Raw genomic sequence first — 22,546 nt, 5'->3', positions numbered from 1 at the left:
CTGTCCACCTCCAACACTTCCGTGCCCAGACTGCCCCCGGCTCTTCCACATACGCATCTTGGACTCCACAATCACCAGCAGGCTCACAAACGGAGAGCTAGTTCAGCTAGTGAAGAAATGAATTGCTTTAGGATAACGGATCCTCGTTTTCGAGGCTGCCATGATGATGATACATGAATCATCATCATGCCGCGTCTCCACGGCATCGCCTCCATAGTCCTCAATAAACTCCAATATGTTCAAAACTCAGCTGCCCGCCTAGCCTGATTATCAGACTGAAGCTTCCTGAAGGCAGCGGTGGCCGAACGGATAGCGGCGCGGTCTAGATACCGGAAGGTTCCCAGTTCGAATCAGCCATCCGACACGTTAAAATTACCACCGCTGAAATGCCCTTGAACAAGGCATCAACCACTACGATGAAATGTGTTCTATGAGCAGGGCCTGGCTGGAAACAAGTTCTTGAGCTTAGCCCAGATACCCTGGGTAAATATAGATTTAATTTCATTTCATTTCATTTCATTTCAAGCTAATGCTGTTGATTATCTTTTATTTGTTTCTCTTTTTACCTAGCTAGCTGCTACCTACCTACCTACCTACCTACCTACCTACCTACCTACCTACCTACCTACCTACCTACAACCTGAACCTACTAGGCATGTAACGATTCACTCAACTTTTAAACTATTTACTATCTAGACTTATTTCTCTTAACAAATCCAGTTCTATTTTAATTATCCTCTTTTCAGTAGCAAATGACAAACACTTTTTGTAATCAATTATCTTACAAAGATCCTGTTTTATGCAAAGATTTACAAAGATGATATGTTTTATGCGCACTCTGCTGTTTGTCCCACGATTCAAATGCGATTTACGATATATTGTTACATGCCTATGCCTACCTACCTACCTACCTGCCTGCCTACCTACCTACCTACCTACCTACCTACCTACCTGCCTACCTACCTACCTACCTACCTACCTGCCTACCTACCTACCTACCTACACCTACCTACCTACCTATACCTACCTACCTATACCTACCTACCTGCCTACCTATACCTACCTACCTACCTACCTATACCTACCAACCTACCTACCTACCTACCTGCCTACCTATACCTACCTACCTACCTGCCTACCTACCTACCTACCTACCTACCTACCTACCTACCTACCTACACCTACCTACCTACCTACCTACCTACCTACCTACCTATACCTACCTACCTACCTACCTACCTACCTGCCTACCTATACCTACCTACCTACCTACCTACCTGCCTGCCTGCCTGCCTGCCTACCTGCCTGCCTGCCTACCTACCTACCTACCTACCTACCTACCTGCCTACCTACCTACCTACCTGCCTGCCTATACCTACCTACCTACCTACCTACCTGCCTGCCTGCCTGCCTGCCTACCTGCCTGTCTGTCTACCTACCTACCTACCTACCTACCTACCTGCCTGCCTGCCTGCCTGCCTACCTGCCTGCCTACCTACCTACCTACCTACCTACCTACCTACCTACCTATACCTACCTACCTACCTACCTACCTACTTATCTACCTACCTACCTACCTACCTACCTACCTACCTACCTACCTACCTACCTACCTACCTACCTACTTATCTACCTACCTACCTACCTACCTACCTACCTACCTACCTACCTACCTACCTACCTACCTACCTTTGTATTTGTATTTGTATTTGTATTTGTATTTTGTATTTTGTATTTATTTATTCAGCACAGTATAAAAACAATACAGTGAACATATAAATATAAGATGGGTAAAGTGAAACATTGTACAAGAAATATAGTGTATCCAGAATACAATACAATACAATACATACCTACATATATATATATATATATATATATACACATTCAACATTGAGGTGGATTTTCACACAGTCATGAATCAGCGCATTCTCTCGTCATGCGTTGCATCAGCAGGCACAGAATGTGTGAACAGTGTGACACAAGCGCACACATCCTGTCCTGTACTGACGACGTTGGTCCTCTTTGACTCAACCATCGATGCTATGAAAAAGTAACCAGGTCATTGGATGACCTGGTTACTAATACACACAGTGTCATGCAAAAAAAGGAAGTTGTGGCTGTCTGTGCATGCAACAAATAAAGAAAAAAAACAGCTTGTGAGAATTAAACCGCACCTTTGTAAACCCTGATACCAGCAGAAAATAAATGAATTTAGAGCAGTGCAATGCAGGGTTTATTCTGCATAGTATTTGTCCCTAGCTCCCTGTCAGCACTGTCAATTTAAAAGTGCAGTGTTATGACTTATACCTGCACAGGGATATGTCAGAGTGAATGAACTCCTGAATGAAGTGTCTGGTGCTGGGAGTCTGGTGCAACGCACAGGTCCTGGACCTGGTGAGAGCAGGAGTGGACCTGATGAGACGTAGGAGAGGCCCGGACAGGAGTCAACCCACAGAGCCTATAGTCCTTCCATGCGCCAGATTGATCTACCTCCCAGTCCCGGCAGAGTCGGGACTTGATCACCCCGGCTGGGTCACCTGAGTGAGGGGTATGATGTTGCGAAACCCAGATGAGCTTGGGCTACATCACGGATACATCGCAGGTGCATCCATGCAATGTTTTTTCATTCTAGAGTTGTTAGTAAAGCCTACAGTTTTGGCACAGTTACTGTACTGTACATACAGTACAGCCCACAGTATTCAAAACAAAACCATTGTCCATTATCAACTGCTGATTGCTAAGTCAGCGTCTTAGTAGGACGCTCATATCAGCCAAAGCAGGGAAGCTGGAAGTACCCTCACTAAAAACGCCGGGACAACGCTCCACACGTCCCAAACTCTTCTCCCTTCTGGCTCCAAAACTATGGAATGCACTTCCCATTACAATCAGAACCGCAGCCTCACTCCCAATCTTCCGCCGTAGTCTGAAAACCCACTTGTTCAGACTCCATCATGGCCCGTAGCACTTACCCTAGCCCCTTACATAGCACTTTTGTAGACTTAGGGGCCATCCAGATGAGGACGATTTCGGTGTTTCTCGGGCAAGTAATTAGCCGATCTGCCCTTTTTGTCACACGGAGACGGCGTTTTGGGGGACTTAAACGGCTAATTTTGAAACTACCTTCCAGAGTGGGAAAGTTTGGAGACGCGACTTTCACGTCTCCGCGTGTATAGCAAATGCCGCCTAATTTGCTGAAACGGTGATGTCATAGTCCCCTCGCCCCCTCTAAACTATAGTGTTAATGGTTTATTTCACCATAACCACTTACATATAAGTATCACAGCTATTTTATATTTGCACATAATGTCTATAAATCTCTTATCAGAGTACAGATATAAACTAGAAAAAGTGCCCTTCTGGGCACAGGTCTCCACCAGGAGGATAGGACTGTGTGAGATGTTTGGCAAAATGTTTAGGAGTAATATAAACATGTTTGCCTTTGATGGCAATTGGATGACTTGAGGCATTTTGTTCCAAAAATGTGTTTTTCAAAAATCAACCTGTTGGTGGCGCTATAACAGGCCAATGTGAAAACGGTGGGATATATTCCTCAGCCTAGTAAGAAAATGTGTGAAAGATTTCACGTAAATTGCATGCTGCGTTCATGATTTGAGGCTTTTGTTCAAAACGGGGCAATCTTGCAAACTGTGAAAGCCAATTATAGCCAATTAGGATGGAATATGAAATATGGGACAGATCCGACTTGAGCACATGACCATAGAGATACTGTGTAACGATTTGTGAGATTTTTGGACAGAATCTGGAGGAGTAATATCAAAAAATGTGTTTTACAAAAGTCGGCCTCCTGGTGGCGCTATAAAAGGCAGATGCGGAAAATGCAGGTCAGAGGTTTGTCCTTGGCCTCTAGGGAGTGTGCATGCAACGTTTCACGCAGATCGGTGCAGTTTTAGGTAAAAATGTGAAAAGCTGCCTCATGGTGGCGCTATAACAGGCCGTTCTGGAAAATGCGGGGCAGAGGTTCATCGTTGGCATCCAGGGAGTGTGTGTGCAAAGTTTGGCATCGACCGGGTTAACGGTGCCGGAGATTAGCTGTACACAGACGGACGGAAGGAAGGAGGGACGGACGGACACACACACACACACGGACGGAGTGCAAAACATACTCTCTCCCCATGCCTTCGGCCTGGTGGAGACAATTATGGTGATTACCAATCTGGAAAGACAAGAAAAAAACGGATGATCTAATACATTATTGTTACTATTAAATGGTGTAGTGTAGAATAGATTAGTATAGCTATACAAGATAGGCAGCACAGCCAAGAGCCACCGCGCGTTCCTCTCAGGCAGGTCTGACTGTGCAGTGCACACTGCACAGCATGCATCCAGGACCTCATCAAAGTGCTTCTCTTCTTGGGTGGAAATTAAACATTCTTTGTGTAACTTCAAAACGGCTTTGCATTGAGAGACCCCAGGTAGGATAAACACATATTGTTTACTGTCCATATTCCTCTATAAATGGCCTGTTTTCACTGTTTCTCTTTTTTTTATACTTTTGTATAGCCTATGTGCAATGATTAGCGCTGTGCTGCCAGCAGGTGGAATCAATCTAAACGAGCAATGATGTGACATTCAGAGGTGTTGCGGACAAGGGAATATATATTCAATCTCCAAATCTCTCTCTCTCTCTCTCTCTCTCTCTCTCTCGCCACACGCCTGTCATAATGCTTATCGCAGTGGTCAGCAGCAGCACACAGCTACTCGTTCATATAGCCTAAAGAATAAGCTTTTTCTTTTTTTGGGGTGGCCATCTACAAGCCGGCCATGTGTACTGCAACGTTCTATTGAAAACGAAGCAGTTTACCGGTCTCGTCTAGACATCGTACATAATTAACATAACCGCAATGTAGATGCAGTAAAGTTTTATATCGTTCACAAACTTAGGCGGGGAACAGCCCGCGACGTCCTCGTGTACCCAGCCTCTTAGATAGCATTTTATACAGACTTATAGCATGTTATGTAGACAGCACTAGAATTGCATTGTATGTAGTCATAGCACTTTATAGTATATATGTATAGTATTGTATATATGTATAGTTATATGTATAGTTTCATTATATAGAGATTCCACTGTTACGTTCTTAGCTTACGCATGTTTCATGAATACTACTTTTTATGTACTGTATGTGATGTATTGCCATGCTTTTTTGTTCTTGCCGAATGTAAATCGCTCTGGATTAAGAGCGTCTGTTACATGCCTAAATTGTAAATTGTATGTATACACACACACACAGTAACTTCTAGTTCTACTTGTACACTCTTTGGAGTTAAAGTAACACTGAGGATTTAATTTGACTGTTTCGGACTTCTGTGGATGTGAAACATGGCAGGGAGTTTAGTTTCTAGTTTGACAAAGGCCTGAGCATGGAAAAAGTGCTAGAAAGACTTCAAAAATAACTGAAAGAATATACACCATAAACAACTATATACCTAAGACCAGCCTTCCTGTGCTTAATAATATATAATACTGACATACTGTAATCATAATATTATTATTAGAGACAGATATGCCACCATCAATGGCAAGTGTATTGTCATGATTTGTCACAACAAGAGTTGGCTTCGTACGACGCTTAAAAGGTCTTTAAATAAATACGTTTTGAAATGTCTATGGGAAAAATGCATTGGGATTCATTTCCTGGGCCTGGCGTCATCATGAAAGGGGGCGGGACTGCGACGCTCTATTTGGCAATCAATTCGGCCCACTGGCAGAGCCTGATTGGTTGAGCTTCAATTAGCTGAGGCAGAGGCTGGAAATTGCACAGGTGAAAGGAGTTGGCCTCATTAAGCCCACTGGCAGAGCCTGCAGGCCCAGGTGAAATGAGTTGGCCTCATTAGGCCCACTGGCAGAGCCTGAGCAGAGCCTTTTGTGGTGATTCTGGAGAAGCGTGGGTCCGACCGACTCGATACCGGGCACTGCACTCCCTGTGGGGGTGTGGAACGCGTGTGTCGAATTTGAAGTCGGTGGGTCAAACGGTTCTCGAGTTACGTGCATTACAACCGTACACACACACACGCACGTATACGCACACAGAGACGTGGCGCATTTATAAATAGTAGGATAACGGTTTAATATATCTTTATTATAATGCTCTGTATCTGCCATAAGTTTGCAAATGTGTGTATTTCTCCACCTTCATAGAAGGTATAACTATTCATATGAATACACTAGTGCTGGAATGAAGGAGCGGGGTATTGGGATTGATTTTTGTGTGATCAATGATCTGATCATTGTGTGAAATTGTACAAAAAAGAAAAGGAAAAAGCCCAATAAAGAGTTTGTAAATAAAATAACACACAGTTTAGGCATATCAATTCATTTCATGCTTTATATAGTATTTATACTATTTAAACATTAAATATGTACAAGTGTACAACCTTTACACATGGTAGTTTTGTTTACTTTCTCTATGAAGGTCTTCCCTAAATTTAGCTTACCATATAACAATGTATTCAAATATTAGTCAGAGTGACAGAATCTAAAAATGTAGGCTATGCTTTTAAAGTAATTTCTGTGCACAAAACAATTCTCAACTGATTCCTCTGTCAACATGCTATTTTGCAAGTCATTGCAAGTTGCAACCACTTGGGCATGAGATAGATGTGCTAGCCCTGTCTTAAAACCACACTTCTCAGTTCTCACCCACAAGCCTCCAACTGTTTCCTCTTTCACACTTGACAACAAACATTCTAAATGTGTCCAAGTGTATTTCCTGTTGCAGTGTTTGTGAATATCAGTAGCTGACAGGAGATACTTGGACACAAGCTGTTCCCTATAGCAATTTCACTGTCAAGGTCTGTGCCTTTTGGGGACGGCACCCATCATAGTCTGAAGACTTTTGAGTTGAGCATGCCAGCTTCCTGGTTTCTTAAAACTACTGTAGACTTACATATCACGAGGGGAAACCAAACAACCTACGCAGTTGTTGGGCCTTTGTATCGAATGAGATCAGGGCGGAGAGCAACTGTGGTTTGGCAACAGAGAGAAATGAGAGAAATAATGTAGGAATGAAAACCTGCACTTTCTCCTATAAGGTCCGGTTCTCAGGGGTGCATCTTTGGTCCGACGTACTAACAGTCCGACACTACTTTGGTCCGACGTCCTATACCCCAAACCGTAAACTAACCCTATCCGCACGTGGAACCACGGCTGAGTCAGCCACGCATGTTGCAGCCACGGATGAGTCTTAACCGGCCACGTATGTCGAACTGTTGGTATGTCGGACTACCGTCTGTCCCCCAGTGCTCAGGCACTATAACTGGCTCCTGGCTCCTGCACTGAATTATCTTGAGATTCTGGTGAGCTTTTTTTTTTCTTGTTAGCCTCCACTGATAGGTACAGTGCAGAGAAACAGGAAACACAGAGAGCACATGCAGAAAATGGGCACATGCAGAAAATGGTCAGGAAAGGCCGGGAATTGGACCTGCCGCCAGGCACCAGAGCCGATGCGGCATGCTCCCCATGCGCTACTCTGCCCACGGGCCGCCCCTATGGTATGGCCTTTGCACCCTTGGAGTCAACACACTCTCAAAACAACACTTTCTTTCGCCAATTCAGCTAAGCATAAAAACTTCAATATTTGTATATTTACTTCATTGACCGGAGTCCCAGGGTCTACTAGGCACCCCTCCTTTTTCTCTACACTCTTCCCCTGAAGACAGCAGACCTACAAACTCACAACACGCGTCGTGCTGTGCATGAGCTTCTAGAATCTGCTAATTCCTCTAAGAGACAAACACAGCCAATTACTGACAGAGCTATTATGGCGACAGTCCCGGAATAGAAATTCATCAGCAGTGTTCCCAGGAAGAGTTAACATCCACAGTCCTTTCACTTCATTTTTAAATGCCGCTATCCCATGTTGTGTGGTAGTCCAGCATCAAAATCAGCTTCCATATACGTAGTCTTATGGAGTTTCCTCTCAAACGTCTTCATTATGTGTCCTGCTGGGAGCCCAGTAAAGTCCTGTATATGTCGGACCTGAGGAAGCGTGGGTACGAGTCCCTCTCCATCAGGCCGTAGACGATCCTCTGCGCGTCAATAAAACACGCCTCAGTGGGTGTATTCACGTTCCGCCTGGTCAGCTCCCTGGTCTTCTGGTCAATGTTAATCTGGACGAACGGGAGACACGGACGAGGTGTTACTGCATGAGCATATTGTTGCTGTCGGGCATACTGATCGTGCTACCAAGCGTCACACAAAAGTATAGCAAATCCGCAAGCTCTAAACGCATATTTTGAGCTTGTAGATCTGCTACTTTTGCTGTTTTTACATTTGAGTCCTGAAAAGTAACAGTTTTGGAGTGGATGTGGTGTTGTGAATGTGTGTACAGATATTAGCATACTTGAGGTGGAGCCTATAAGCTTCTCACTATGGTTAGTGGTTAGGGTTATAATTAGGTTAAGTGTGTGTGTGTGTGTGTGTGTGTGTGTGTGTGTGTGTGTGTGTGTGTGTGTGTGTGTGTGTGTGTGTGTGTGTGTGGGGGGGGGGGGGGATCACAATATACACACCTCTCTCGGAGCCCCGGCTTGAATGTACCGTTTGAAGATCTTCTTGGCTCTGGAGGACATCCTGAAAGAAGACCTGAGCTTCTTGTAGTCCTCACACACCAGCCAGAACTCGATGTTTTCATCGCTGAACTCCGACTTCAAGAAGGTCTGAAATGTCACTGTGCCATCTAAACAAAGAGGAACGACAATTAACCACTGTTGAAAGGGAACACCACCTGTATATGATGTGTATTACAAACAGTGCAAGTCATTCAAATATTCTTTACACTATATTTTAAAGATGGCTTACATTTGGAGGCTAGAAGTCTCTCCAGTGAATGGGACCACTGGGATACTTCTGTGAAACTGAGCCTGTAAAAGAAGCGATATTAGTTAGACTCGATCAGTGGTTCTCAAAGTGGGGTCCAGGGACCCTAAGGTTTTCACAGGGTTCCAAATCCACCCATACAGGTCTGTAACTCTGAGAGTGAGTACAGTAAGGGTCCATTTGAGGTCCATCTCATTCTGTACACTCCCAGAGTTGAGCGTCCTTGATATTGAAACGTTTCAGAACCGCCGGACTGGATACATATTTCACACAGGAATTCTAGACCCTTGAAATGGTCTTGTGTCGACTCACCCTTCAGTCTTTGAGCTCCCAGAAGATCTGCACTGCAAACGATATTTGAGGTTGTATCCACTGCGAACACATTGTGAAACAAATGAAGCTCACTTCACCACAGTAATTCCTCCACACGTTGCTTGCTTAACCACATGAACCCTATTCTGGGGGCAAACATTCAGTGGAAATCACAGATCTATAAGCTCGTAGATTCTCGTAGGTTATTTCTGCCAAAGAGGGAAAAAGGAGTGGGCTAGTGGGATACTCCGGTCAACTAAGGATTATAGGGATGAAGTGGTGAATGGTAACGGCTATGTTGTTCGATAAAGTTGATAACTTACTTGGGCTTTCTTGTTCTGGTGTCCTTGTTGTCCATATTGAGTTCCTGTAGCTGCCTTGGTGCTGATGAAGCTAGAATAGGCATGGTTGAGGACATGGGCTGCATGGGCATAAGTAAGCTGGCCGTTTGAGATGAGTGATGTTCAGTTTCCGTCTGTCTGTGTGATAAGCCTCCGCCAGCTACTATAGTGGCATATATAGAGGAACACAGCCCCGCTATGAGGTGGTTGAGTAGCGTCAGCAGAGCGTTTTGTGCTAACCGCAGAAAGAGGAAGTTGAGTAGATGACGGTAGCCAGCTATCTGTCGAGTATTGTTCTGAAACCTTGTAAAGTTCATCACTTAGCCCGGGATGCAAATGGCCTGGTGGAAAATTCAACAACAGATAGGCAAATACCGCACCGTCCTTGTGGTGTTGGTTCTCAAGAGGTACAAGAGTGTTCAAGGCCACTGAAGCGACACTTCTTCAGTGGTGTAAAGTACTCAAGTACTGTACTTAGGTACATTGTTGAGGTATTGAATTTGCTGGAATACTTCCAAATTTCAATACTTTTACTTCAACTCCATTACATCTCAAAACCGTATTGAACTTTTACTCCACTACAATATTATTATAATATCATTTCTAAACTTTAGTTACTAGTTACTTTAGTAACTTAACTAGTGTTATTATTACACTTATTACCACTTCAACACTTTATACTTCGGCTATTTTAAAATAGCCAATACAAGCTCACAATGTATGTATCGCAATGCAACGCGTTGTGAACTTGTAGATCGGATATTTTCAAAAAAATTACTTGTGAAATGGGACATTCTGCCTAACGAGTTACTTTTACTTTTCGTACTTTAACGTATATTTATAATATGCCAACAAATCAAAACATACTTTTACTCAAGTAAACCAGACTTTTACTTGTAACAGAGAATTTCTACCTTACTTTAGTACAAAATGTGAGTAGGCCTACTTCTTCTAACACGGCTTCCCTTCAATGGCGGAGAAATTTCAGAACGCGTGTTCATGCGATTTGGGGGAACCTTTGAACAATGGGTACCATCATCAATGTCTAACTGTTGTGTTATCAATAGGAGAAACCCCTTTAGATGTGACAGGCTGATTCTGAAGAAAATATCATGTTCAGTTTGTGACTAATTGTTTTATATGGCATTCAATCTAATAACAGATATCACAATAATTCAACAATGTCTACTGTAAACTGGAATGTCAAAAATATTCCATCTGTAAGCATCATTGTTTTTGTATTATTATTTTAAATGTTTTAGGTCATAAAATCTCCTGCACATATTGTACTTTGTATTGTGTACTGTATACAATGTATAAATATCAAAAAATTCTGTACATCTCTTTATTATAAAGTTTGTACTTGTTTACTGTAATTGTATTACCCTCTTATTATATCTTGTATAATAAGAGGAGAGCATGTACCTGTGTAAATACTTCCTTAATGTTAACGAAGTCCACACCCACAACACCAGAGGGAGTGCAACGAACCATGTTCAACCCAGATTCGGCACAAACAAGGGACTAAATTATTTTCGCTCCTATGCCACCACAATGTGGAACGCCCTACCAACAGTCATTAAGACATGCAAATCCCTTGACTCCTTCAAAACCGCTCTCAAAGGGCACCTACGGATGGCTGCAATTCGAAACTGGCCCCCGTAAAATCTGAATCCCCCCCCCCCTTTTCCCCTCACTATATATGTTTCTTTTCCCTTTTTACCTCCATTATGATGAATTCCTGTACTGTTCTTTGTCTATATAGAAGTGTCTATTTGTACGTCTCTTAATGTTTTGATGAATTGAACATGGTGGACCCTATTGGAAACAAGTGTAATGCTTAATTGGGTCGTCCACTCACAGTTAACAGCCTTTGTATTGAGTTTGTGCTTGAAATGTACTGTAATTCTGCAAACTGTTAATAACATTTTCAATCAATCAATCAAACACCAACATACTTGTATGAGCATATAAAACCTCTCTATAGTCTTAATTTAACCTTCATGTATAGATAGATAGTGATGAAAGCATTTGTCACCACATTCATCAGCAGCAGTTTATTTTTTGTGATGATGATGTTTATTTATTTTTTAGTAATTGCTAAGTGTGTGAACAAACTGTACAGCACATCATGGCATGATGTGACGATACTGCACAGTCAGGAACATTTCAATTTGAATGAATTTGCATGCCAAGAAAGGCCTCATCATGCCTGAGAGTACGAATGCACATTCAGCACTGCACACGTGCGTCACTGGTAGAAGTCAGTGTTATTTCAAAAAAGGCATTTAAACTCATCATATAGAATAGAACAGAACTGAGTGCCAATGTCCTTGTGCTGCAATACACATTTTATTTAATTTGCCAGTGTAGCTTTGCACATGTTGGTACAGAATCAATAACATTCAAATTCAAACATTAAACAGTACTGCCTTGAAAGTCGTCACTTGAAACCCTATAGGTGTCCCTATTCTGGGCATAATGTCATAATAGCAAAGATATGAGGAACAATTAGAGATTATTTCCATTCATATTCTGTTCGTATTTTAATTAGTTTTATATGACTTAATTTCCGTTACCATTAACTTCATTTCGGTTAGGGTTAGGGTCCTACCTAATCCTAACCGAAATTAAGTTAACGGTTAGTGACACACATTTAACCATCCCATCCCTAGTGCAGGAGAATATAGGTTTTAAGCGAGCTCGGTCAACAGAGAATATATAGGTTTTTAAGTGGCGTTAAAGACGTTCCACCATTGCTTCATCAGGCATTTGTCTCGCTCTTGGTCTGTAGACTGTGTTCAAATTCACCTAAATGGAACTTTTTACAGTATCAAGTGCATGTCTATCTCATGTAGACATGCACTTGTTTATCAGGTGTCAGCAAGCAGAAAAGTATGTCACCTCCATCCACACATAGGAAGTGGAGAGACATCCTATTAGCTGCCGAGAGGACTGGAATTAGGTGATAGGTTATATTTTACAACATATCATTGCAGTCGCAGGCCGAAACCTCATATCTCCATATTTAAAATGTGTTATGTGTTGTCCTAAATTAATGGCCTACTTTGTCATACTACAGTGTCACACAAAAGTAGAAAAGATTGCAGATTGACAAGCACACAATGTGTTGTATAGTGATGCATTGTGAGCTTAATTATAGCTCTACTTATACTCTAGCTTTTGTTTTTAAATAAATAAATACAATAAGTGAGTGGTTAAGTCTGAGTTTTATCTGAAAAGTAACAAGAGCTTGTGACTAAATACATTGGATCCATCGGAACACAGATTCCTTTATTATATTATGTTTCTTTTTCTTTTTGGACATACAAGGTCTCCACCCGACGGCAACGATATATAGGTTATATTTTACAACAGAAAAAGGTAGCGCTGCATGCTTCTGACGGCTCATATGACAGGTGCTCTTTATCAGGGCAGCAGGTGAAGACATACAAAACAGAATCCAGGACGTCTTTGCTTGATAAACAGTCCCCAAGTGGTGCATAGAGTCTGCGCAGTCTGGGGGACTATTTATCAAGCCAGACATCCTGGATTCTGTTTAACGGATATTTCTTTTCTTTTTTATTTCATCTCTACAGTGCAGTTTTAGTAAAGCCAGCTCATTACTGTACTTCAAAAAATATTTGTGCATCATCGTTGAAACTTTTTCTTTCATACTAAACTAACGTTTGTCTTCCCACACCCACAACGACGAGCATGAAACTTGAGTTTTCGACACTCAGGGGAAGTTGCGGTTCAGTCTGTGAAGTACAGATGTAAGCACTGGCGCGGCATAATCTGATGATCCATTCAGCAGTCGCTCACACACCAAAACATTCAAAACAAAATGTTCTACTGACAGTCAGCATGGTCACATGTGAGAAACCAAACAGTTCCCACTTCCACTTTCCCTATACGCTGCAACTCACTCAAATGTTTGATACCAGATACTCCAGAATGAGACTTACCTATAATGCAAAAGAAACATTGTATTTATTTACTTTTTTAAAGAAAAAATACAATATAGTTTGTGTATTTTTGGACTGGCTGCTGTTTTGTATGCGTTTGTGTTTATTTTGGCTTGGTTTGCATGGCAAGTTTTACATTGCTTATTTAAACATGCAAAATAGTTGCTAGCTATTACGCTCAGTGATGTACTTCAAACTGTACCATCCAGACATACTGTAGACTGCATACCATAGAACTGGGCACTTGAGAGCACTGGGCACTACTTGGGGGTAGAACTGACCGCATTCCCTGTATTATATTTTGGGACCAATTTCTAATCACTCATGAACAATGAGGCACATTGTTAGCATTCAGCATTTACATTTACAGCAGATGTATTTTGCCCTCGATCCATAAAGCATCCACAATGCTGTGTTCTGAATACATAATACATCATAGACAGACAGGAATGTGAAAATGTCATTTGAATCCTAAAATGATGAAAATATGTAAACTTTTTGGGGTACATGTCTGGTCACGGTGGTCACCCATAACCATGCATAAAGATACTTATTCAAATAATTCAAGGTAATGCTTAAGACCAAGACATACTACAGATTTACAGCCAGCAAGCATATTAAAGTGCCCAGTTCTCCGGCCCAGTGCCCAATAGTGCCCAGTTCTCCCCTAGGCCCAGTGCCCAATAGTGCCCAGTTATCTTGCATTCCAGACACTCTCACCTGCCGTGAGACATAGGCTACTATACCAAAGCAGTGTTTGAAAGGAAGTTCTACCACACATCAACAAGGTCAAGGTAGGCAGGTAGGCCTACAGGTGCATCACAGGGGCAGGACAGTAGTACCAGAGATGGAAATAAACCAGGCCTTCCTTATTTCCTTCATAGGTTACCAATTATTCTAATGAAGGCTGTCTGTTCCATTTAGTGCAGCACATTGGTGCTACATAAACTCTCAGAGTTACACATCCTAGGGGTGCACTTGGAACCCTCTCGAGGAACCATGAGGGTCCCTGGACCCCAATTTGAGACCCACTGGGCTAACAGTCTTTACAGAAAGCAAACATGCACAATAGCCTTAATTAGAATCATTGGTTACACCTAAACACCTAAGAAGTAAAGAAGAGGCCCAATGTCTTTCCAATATGGCTCCTGCTATGCATTTTTTAATGAATGTGCAATGTACACAACAATGGGGCGTTTTTTATGTGTGTTGCATTAATACATCAAAACATCAAGGCTGTGTACTTTGCAGTTTGCACCTTAATAAAAAAAAGGCATCAAATGAATCTGAGCTGCTCTCGTGCCTTAATTCCTTCCCACCACTATACATGGTCGCATGAATATTTGCAAAAATCATTCAAATCAAATCATTCGAAACATTCAAATATCTCTACCAGCCTAAACTCAAAATATCACTGTGTTCCACTCAGCTGCTCTTTGCACCATAAATCCAATTGAACTGCGGGGTCTTTGAGGCCAAAGAATGCTATGTTCATTTGTCTGCCATTTCAAGCCTAAAGCCTCACACTTGTGCTTCACATAATTGTATAAACTTTAATTAAGCCTTATTTGATGCAGTGCTGCTTTCATCTGTGGATGAGGCTTTTTTTAGACCACTGTAAAATATACAAAACAAATTTAAAGGAATTTCAAATGTAAAAGTTAAGTCAGGACATTTCTCCTTGCCCGTGCATTGGAGCCGTCTACTCTGTTGCCATCTGCTGTTTAATAGACTACATTGACTACAAGGTAGGCTACATAATAAACATACACAGAGCAGGCATTGGTGGAAAGTAACTAATTACATATATATTACACAAATACTGTACGTAAGGTACTTATAGCTACAGCTACTTTATTTATTTATTTATTTATTTTATTTATTTATTTGACAGGGACAAAGCTCATTAATCAACATGTCAGTTTTCACCTCAATGTAAATGGGCCAGAGTTAGCCAAAGCTAATTTCCATCTGTAGTCCCTGGGCAGGCTCTTAAAAAATTAATGATAAAAGAAAGACAGTGTATAGTGTGCCAGCACACAACACCCTGCGTTGATGCCATGTGTGCATATGTGCTAGCACCCAACACTGTCCATACAAAAACACAATACAATACAGATAAAAGAAAGACAGAGTGTATAGTGTGCCAGCACACAACACCATGCGTTGATGCCATGTGTGCATATGTGCTAGCACCCAACACTATGTCCATACAAAAACACCATACAATACAGTACACTACAGGAACAGATCAACATGGTACAGGGGACAGAACAACTGCATAGTGAAGTGAATAATGACACCGGTGAGAAATACTAAATAGTGCTGATAGTTACTCATGATTACAGATTTGAATTGTTTTTAGCCACCTTTTCAGGTTGAATTTGAAGGTCAGATAGTTGGAGGTCTGTCTTACTTCTGTGGGGAGACTGTTCCAGTGATGGGAGGCTCTAACAGAGAAGACTGTTTTACCAAACACACTACGTCTGATTGGCATTTCACAGTCTCCTCTGGTAGTTGCCCTTGTTGCTCTGTCACCACTGTCCCTTCGACCTATGAACTGTTTCAGTGGTGGAGGTGCAAGTCCATTTAAGATAAAAATGAGTGTTTAAAGCTGTTAAAATTAAACAAGTTGTACTTTTGAACTATGTGGCAATGGTGGTAACGGTTGGGCTTTTGGTCAAGTGTTTTTAATTTAATTAATTTAATTTAATTGAGTATTTCCATTTTATGCATCTTCAAATTTCCACTGCACTACTTTTATTTAACATATACGGTACTAGATGCACTACTACTACCGGTATGTGCATTTGTGCATTATGCTAATACTTGTCATGCAGAATTGTTGAATTTATTTATTTATTTATTTATTTGTTTATTTATTTATTTATTTATTTATTTATTTATTTATTTATTTATTTATTTATTTGTTTGTTTGTTTGTTTGTTTGTTTGTTTGTTTGTTTGTTTATTTATTTGTTTGTTTGTTTGTTTGTTTGTTTGTTTATACCTTTACTTACACAAAGGATATGAGTACTTCTCCACCTCTTCTCCAACTCTGCCAACCAGCACGTTTTGCATCTCATTCAAAATGGCCACACCCAAATGTCAACAGGACACCTGCAGTCAATCTGTCTATTGTGAGATATTAAGTCACACTGATTTGGTGTAGAACTACAACAGGGCTTACTCTGAACATGAGACAGACATGTAACAATAATAGATGCAGATGTATATTTTAATTGCAAATATAAATTTGATTTGAATATCCAAATCTCATCAGACAAAAAAAGTGGATAATACTATTTACAATCAGGAATTCAGTTGAGTATTGAATTTGTGGAAGGAAGGAGGGATAAGAAAGCATTATCAATGAATAATTTTGTTACTGTCGGGCAGAAACCTCTTATGTCCATATTTGAACCTTTTGTAAATGAATACTTCTTCATATTACAGTGTCACACAAAAGTAAATTTGAATCCTGATGGTGTTGTTGTTCATGCGCTGCGGTGTGCGCCGTGGAGAGGGCATTATGCGCGCTGCTGGCTGGTTGGAGCGCAGCGCAACAGCCTTTAACGTTCTGTCCAGTCCTACATGTATAGGCTGGCGATTGTGGCGAATTATATTCGTTAATAAAGAGAGAGCTGTAAAGGGGATATTGTCTATGGTGTGTATCATTCTCGTTTTTAACCATAGAGTTAATTAGGGCCGTAATAATGCGGCGCAATGACGGTAGGCAGTAGCCTAATAGCCTACCATGTAAACAACTTGCGCAAGCATTAAAAATGGGTTTTAATTGTCGGGTAACGGAAAATAACGGAAAATAATCTAACTTGTTACTTTTCTCAGAAGGTAATCTGTAACGGTAAGGGATTCTTTTTATGGGCAGTAATCCAGTAACCTAACGACGTTACTTTAGAAAGTAACGATGCCCAACACTGATCCTGAAAAGTAACAGCCTTGGACATAATGAGGTTTCCCTCCGACGACAGCAATGATCAATGTCCAGAGGCAGTGCAGTACATACAGTAGATACAGTGGATGTTATGTCCAGACAGTGTAGAAATATACTTCAGAGGGTACATTTTTACACTCACAGAGTTACTGTAACTGATTTTTGCTGTGTGCCTATGGGTGCGCAAACGCTGTTCACAATCAGAATCGGTATAGGGCTGTGGTTCTCAACATCCTGGTCCAGGTACCACCAGGGGACCCTTATGGGTCTGTAACTCTCACAGCGTACAACTGGAACCAAATGGACCCTTTGGTTCCAGTTGTACACTGTGAGAGTTCAAATAACACTGATGATTTTACAGTGTAGAATGGGGTCCCAGAAATAAAAAACAAACAAACAAAAGATTTGGTCTAATCTAATGCAGTGGTTCTCAACCAGTGGTTTGGGGACCACCAGTGGTCCTTGAGGGGGTTCCAGGTGGTCCCCAGCTTAAATGATGAAGAGTTGAAGGTAACCCTTATAGAACTTTAACTCTTGAGAGTGTAAAGAGTTAAATTATTGTTAAATATCTGCATTACTTAAAGAAGTCTACACAATTAGAGAGTGTAAAATAATTGTTATTTGTATTGTTTGTCTGTTATCTCTCCTATATGGTACCATATCAATAAATACAGCATGGAATTGTGGACAAATTCTTTAGTTTTGGGTCTGAGATGCTAATTCTCATCTCATGGTGGTCATGGTGACCGTGGCTCAAATGCCGAATGAATAATGGGCCTTGATATGAAAAGGGTTGAAAACCACTGGTCTAATACATATCAAACTGTGGGTCCTTCAAATGAAAACCAGAGAATCACTGGTATAATGGTATAAAGTAGACATTGTGAGAGGAGTCAGCGAGCCTGTTTAAGAGCCAGACATTCACCTTGCCTCGGCTCTCCTCAGGAGGCTCTGGTAGACCTCGGACTTGAGGAAGCGTGGGTAACAATCTCGGGCCATCAGGCTGTAGATGAGCTTCTGTGCCGTGTCGAACGACGTCAAGGTCGGCTGGGAGATGTTTTTGGTTATGTTCTCTCTGGTGCAACAGTCGATGTTGATCTGTATTGAAGAAAAACAACAACACATACAAGTCCAACCACTCATCTCAACCAGCTCTCTCCTTATTGTTAACCACTTAAGCCCTATAGCATATAGGAGGCATAGCATGTTTGGGTTTCAGATCCGGTCGGGAGCGGACAGAACTTACATCATGCTGTAGTCACTGGTTTGTATATAGTCATCAGGCTGGAACCACCAAACCGGAACCAAATAATTCCCTGCATCATAATTTTAGGGCCTATACCCAATAAAACCCTTGATGCGGCATAGTTTAGCATATCCGTGGCCTAGACCGGATCACCCAGGACATTTTGGAACACAGACCAGGCTTTCCGCCGAGGTGGAAAGTCTGGTGACGCGAGGTTACTTAAGCCTTATTGCAAAAGAAAATTGAGACAATGGCCGATCTGCAAACATGTCATGATGGGACACGTTGTGAGTTTTTAGATCTTCTAGTTTTTGTTCCTACAAGACTTGGTTGTTACTGTATAAGGAGTAAAATAATGTGGGTACTGTATGTTTACCTGTCTGGGAGCCTCTGTTTGGACAAACTCTGAGTAGATCCTGTTTGCAGTGGAGATCATCTCTGGGATTGTCTTGATCTTCTTGTAATCTTCACAGGCCAGCCAGAAGAGGATGTTCTCCTCACTGTACTCTGACTTCAGGAACTCACGGAGGGCTATCTGGCCAGCTGCAGTCAGACCACACATGAGGAGAAGCAGAATCCCAATCAGAAATTATTTTATTGTCACACCTTATCCACTTAAACCCTCTATACTTAGTGAAATGAACTGTGCATGTTCTGCTCTTGTTTCATTCTACATCAACATTTTCGCCAAAAATAGATGATCTACAAGTTTATATATAATGCATAGCACTGTGACACATTGTGATCTTGTAGAAGACAATTCTTGGTGCCCCGCCCTCCAGAATAGGGATGCTGGGGTTCAAGTGGTTACAAATATAGGCTATACAGTAAAAGAAAAAAGGGCTCCTCAGACTTGCAGTTCAACAATACAAAAAAAAACCCACAACAACAGCACCCTCACTATAGAAAAGGGCATCAACACCTAATAAAAGCTAGTGAATTAAACATACAATGTTGTTTATTTTAAGTGGTAGTGAGTAGTAGTAGTAAGGTAGTGATGTACAGAATAATAGCTTCTGCGTATTCTACCAGTCAACTTGATTGAGCATGTCTTTTGAGCAGCCTTGCGTTTGACAAGAGAAAATCAGTTCTCCCCCCAAAGTACAAATGTATGGTCAACATATTATTTGTTGACCAGGGTCCTCCAGGGGCCTGTACTTGCCCCCCCCCCCCCCTCCCCCCTCTAAACAAAAACTCTTTACTGAGAATAGCCCATTTACAAGCGTTGCTGTGATCTTTTAGATCTGTTATTTATGCCAAATGTTTGCCTATTTTCACCAAATGTTCTATTATGAGTTATGACTAGGGACACTAAAATGTCCTCACCTTTACAGCCGAGGACCTTGTCCACAGATTCACTCCATGTCTCAACGTCATCAAGGGGATCCTTGGGAAAGCAACACAATCTACCCTTGAAAAGAGCATCAAGATCTATCACCAGTCCAATTGTTAGTGAAATGCACCCTGGTTCATATAAAATATTGCAGCATGCTGACTCGTAAATCATTTCAAATAATGCCATCTATAATTAATTAATTTGTATATAAATATTGTATTATTTAATGCAATTGGTACTTAAGGAGCCACTTTTATGATCTATTCTATGCTATGATATAGTGTGCGATACGAAGATGAGACTTACAACGAGCGCAAGACTCCCTGGTGTTTTCCACATTGCTGCTGTTTAAGCTGAATCCTGATGAAAATGATTTAAAAAAAACGCCCTTGAATCAAATATGAAGGAACTCACATTATTGCCATTGTATGTGTCCTCTGAGGCGAAAGAGAATAATGGTCCTGCAAAGGGTCAAGATCAGCTGGTGATTGTTTGGATATTAGGGAGTCAAGTGACTGAACAACATCTAAATGATGCTTTCCTCCACATGAATGGAATATATGGAAATCAGTATGCAAAGTGTTGTTGATGGGAGAGACGGGGCATCCCTGCATGAAAACGCCTGGGAGACGGCTCGCTCTTTTTGTCCAACCGAGCATTATTATGAGCATTAAATTATGAGTATGAATAAGGTAAACTAAGGTTGAGTTTTTGTATGCTTCAAAGCAAACACTGTAGGCCTATACTTAAAGGCGAGGTGTTTTTCATGTATCAGAGCATCAGAATATCTTTGTCCGTAAACAGTAAAGTAAGTAGTAAATAATGTTTTTGAGTTATATAAGATGTTCAAGATCAAGATGACACATCGTGATATGGGACGGCATCAAGCGGGAGACACGGAGACATAGATTTGACGATTAAAAAGCTTGAAAGAATGAATGGTTATAAAACCACAGAGAGATCCTGACCATAAACAAATACGTCGACGAGGACAAGGCCCTACATCCTGCCATTTGCATATCTGCTGTCTCCATGATTTATCAGTGCCAGATGAATGCTCAGATGTGGTTATTATGCTCAGATGTGGTTATTATGCTCAGATGTGGTTATTGCAGGTGATCTCAGACCACAGGCCTGGGGACCCCTAGGGGTCCTTGAGAGGCTTCCAGGGGATCCCCAGCAAAATGACACAGTATCAAAATCAGTTTAGCCACAATTAAAAAATAGCCATATTGAACATTAATTTTTACAATTTTTACAATTGTAACGTCTTTTCTTATGAGAATCCCTGACACAACATATTTTAATAGTATAAGTTTGTGGACGAATATGTATTAATTTGTGGGTTTTGACATGAAAATGTTGGAGAACCACTGCAATACACAATTGGCCCCTTTTCCACCGGGGTTGAACCGGTTCCGTTCTTTTTCCCCCTACATTTTGAACGAAATGAATTGGGTCAGATCTTCTTGCCCTGAAGTGGGAACAAAAGTGGGCACTATGTAGATGTGCTATTTGTTATAGCAAATCTAAATAGAAATCATATAGTCATTGTGTTATACAGATGCCAGGTTGAATGTGGTCACGCTGTCATAATTAGTCCCTGTTCTGACATTTTGGGTTCAATAATTAAATCCACAGTCTTTATATTATCTTACTCTGCACAATTCACTTTATGTATAAAATAAACAACAAATTGTCCATGACCCCCCCCCCCCCCTGACCTTCAGTTGTACACAGTGAACTTTAGAACACATGTAGTGGGTACAGTACATTGTGCCAGTACAATTAGAATACAGCGGTGGTAAATAAGTACATTTACTCAAATAGAGTATTTAGTTACAATTTTGAGATACCGCTATAATTATTTGACCACTTTATAGTTACTTTGCAATATTTTAATTATTGCAAACCCCATTTTATACTCAAGCGATTCGACAATATTGCTGACCCACAAGCTCACCAGCTAGTAGATCTGCTATTAAAAGAAATGTTTGGAAAATGTTAGTAGGCTACTTTTACTATCTACAAGCTCGTTGTGCGTTTGTAGATTGACTTGTTTTCCGTCGAGTTTTGGTGTAGAGGGGAAGGAGGGGGCCAAGAAAGTACAGAATCCTGGGGGGCCGCAGGTTTAAGTTGTTAAGTAAAAGTATTAATTACCAAGAATGTATACATACTATATTACAAGTAAAAGTCCTGAATTCCAAATGTTACTTGTGTAAACTACAAAAGTAGGCTATATCAAAATATACTAACAGTATTAATGTACGTAAGTAAGCTGAATGGTCCATTTCACAATCATAATTGGTCTGTAATTATTAATGCATTAATGTGCTCACTTGGTAAAGGTGAGGCTGAGTTTAATAAATGTATGTGCTGCATAACAGATTAACCTACAAGAATCGCTCATTAGTGATCAGTGTATGTACGTTTTGTATTTTGTATTATGCTAAATATTCAGAGTTAACTTTCGACCACCATTTTCAGAGTTAACCACTTTCACCCCAGTATCCGTATAGTCTGGGAAAACCTTTGCAGAAAAGAGCAGAT

The 22,546-nt window shown here is 41.1% G+C and overlaps 2 protein-coding genes across 2 annotated transcripts; both read right to left on the bottom strand.

Annotated features, from left to right (window-relative positions):
* Positions 1–6,105: 6,105 nt before the first annotated feature.
* Positions 6,106–9,579, bottom strand: LOC306943261 (regulator of G-protein signaling 13-like). The gene is made up of 5 exons (XM_079529493.1): positions 9,475–9,579; positions 9,152–9,211; positions 8,822–8,883; positions 8,533–8,699; positions 6,106–8,133 (listed from the first exon to the last, which is right to left on the bottom strand). The coding sequence occupies exons 1-5, from the start codon at positions 9,576–9,578 to the stop codon at positions 7,957–7,959; spliced, it is 570 nt and encodes a 189-aa protein (XP_079385619.1). The 5' UTR covers position 9,579; the 3' UTR covers positions 6,106–7,956.
* Positions 9,580–18,268: 8,689 nt separating this feature from the next.
* Positions 18,269–21,771, bottom strand: LOC306943101 (regulator of G-protein signaling 21-like; the record flags this gene model as incomplete). Its single annotated transcript, XM_079529303.1, has 4 exons — positions 18,269–18,512; positions 19,037–19,203; positions 19,987–20,071; positions 21,721–21,771. 4 exons carry the CDS (start codon positions 21,769–21,771, stop codon positions 18,336–18,338), a joined length of 480 nt encoding a protein of 159 aa, XP_079385429.1. The 3' UTR covers positions 18,269–18,335.
* Positions 21,772–22,546: the final 775 nt, after the last annotated feature.

The sequence above is a fragment of the Electrona antarctica genome, assembly GCF_951216825.1.
Source record: "Electrona antarctica genome assembly, chromosome: 19".
NCBI classification, from domain to species: Eukaryota; Metazoa; Chordata; class Actinopteri; order Myctophiformes; family Myctophidae; genus Electrona; species Electrona antarctica.
This window is presented reverse-complemented; position numbering and strand designations above follow the sequence as displayed.

Bases quoted from the DNA above. Each gene is read 5' to 3' on its own strand.
- LOC306943261 (XM_079529493.1), bottom strand. From the start codon at position 9,578: ATGCAGCCCATGTCCTCAACCATGCCTATTCTAGCTTCATCAGCACCA. The intron at 8,884-9,151 runs GTGAGTCGACAC...CTTCTTTTACAG, and splicing joins GGGAGCTCAAAGACTGAAGG to GCTCAGTTTCACAGAAGTAT. The intron at 8,700-8,821 runs GTAAGCCATCTT...CTCTTTGTTTAG, and splicing joins GAGACTTCTAGCCTCCAAAT to ATGGCACAGTGACATTTCAG.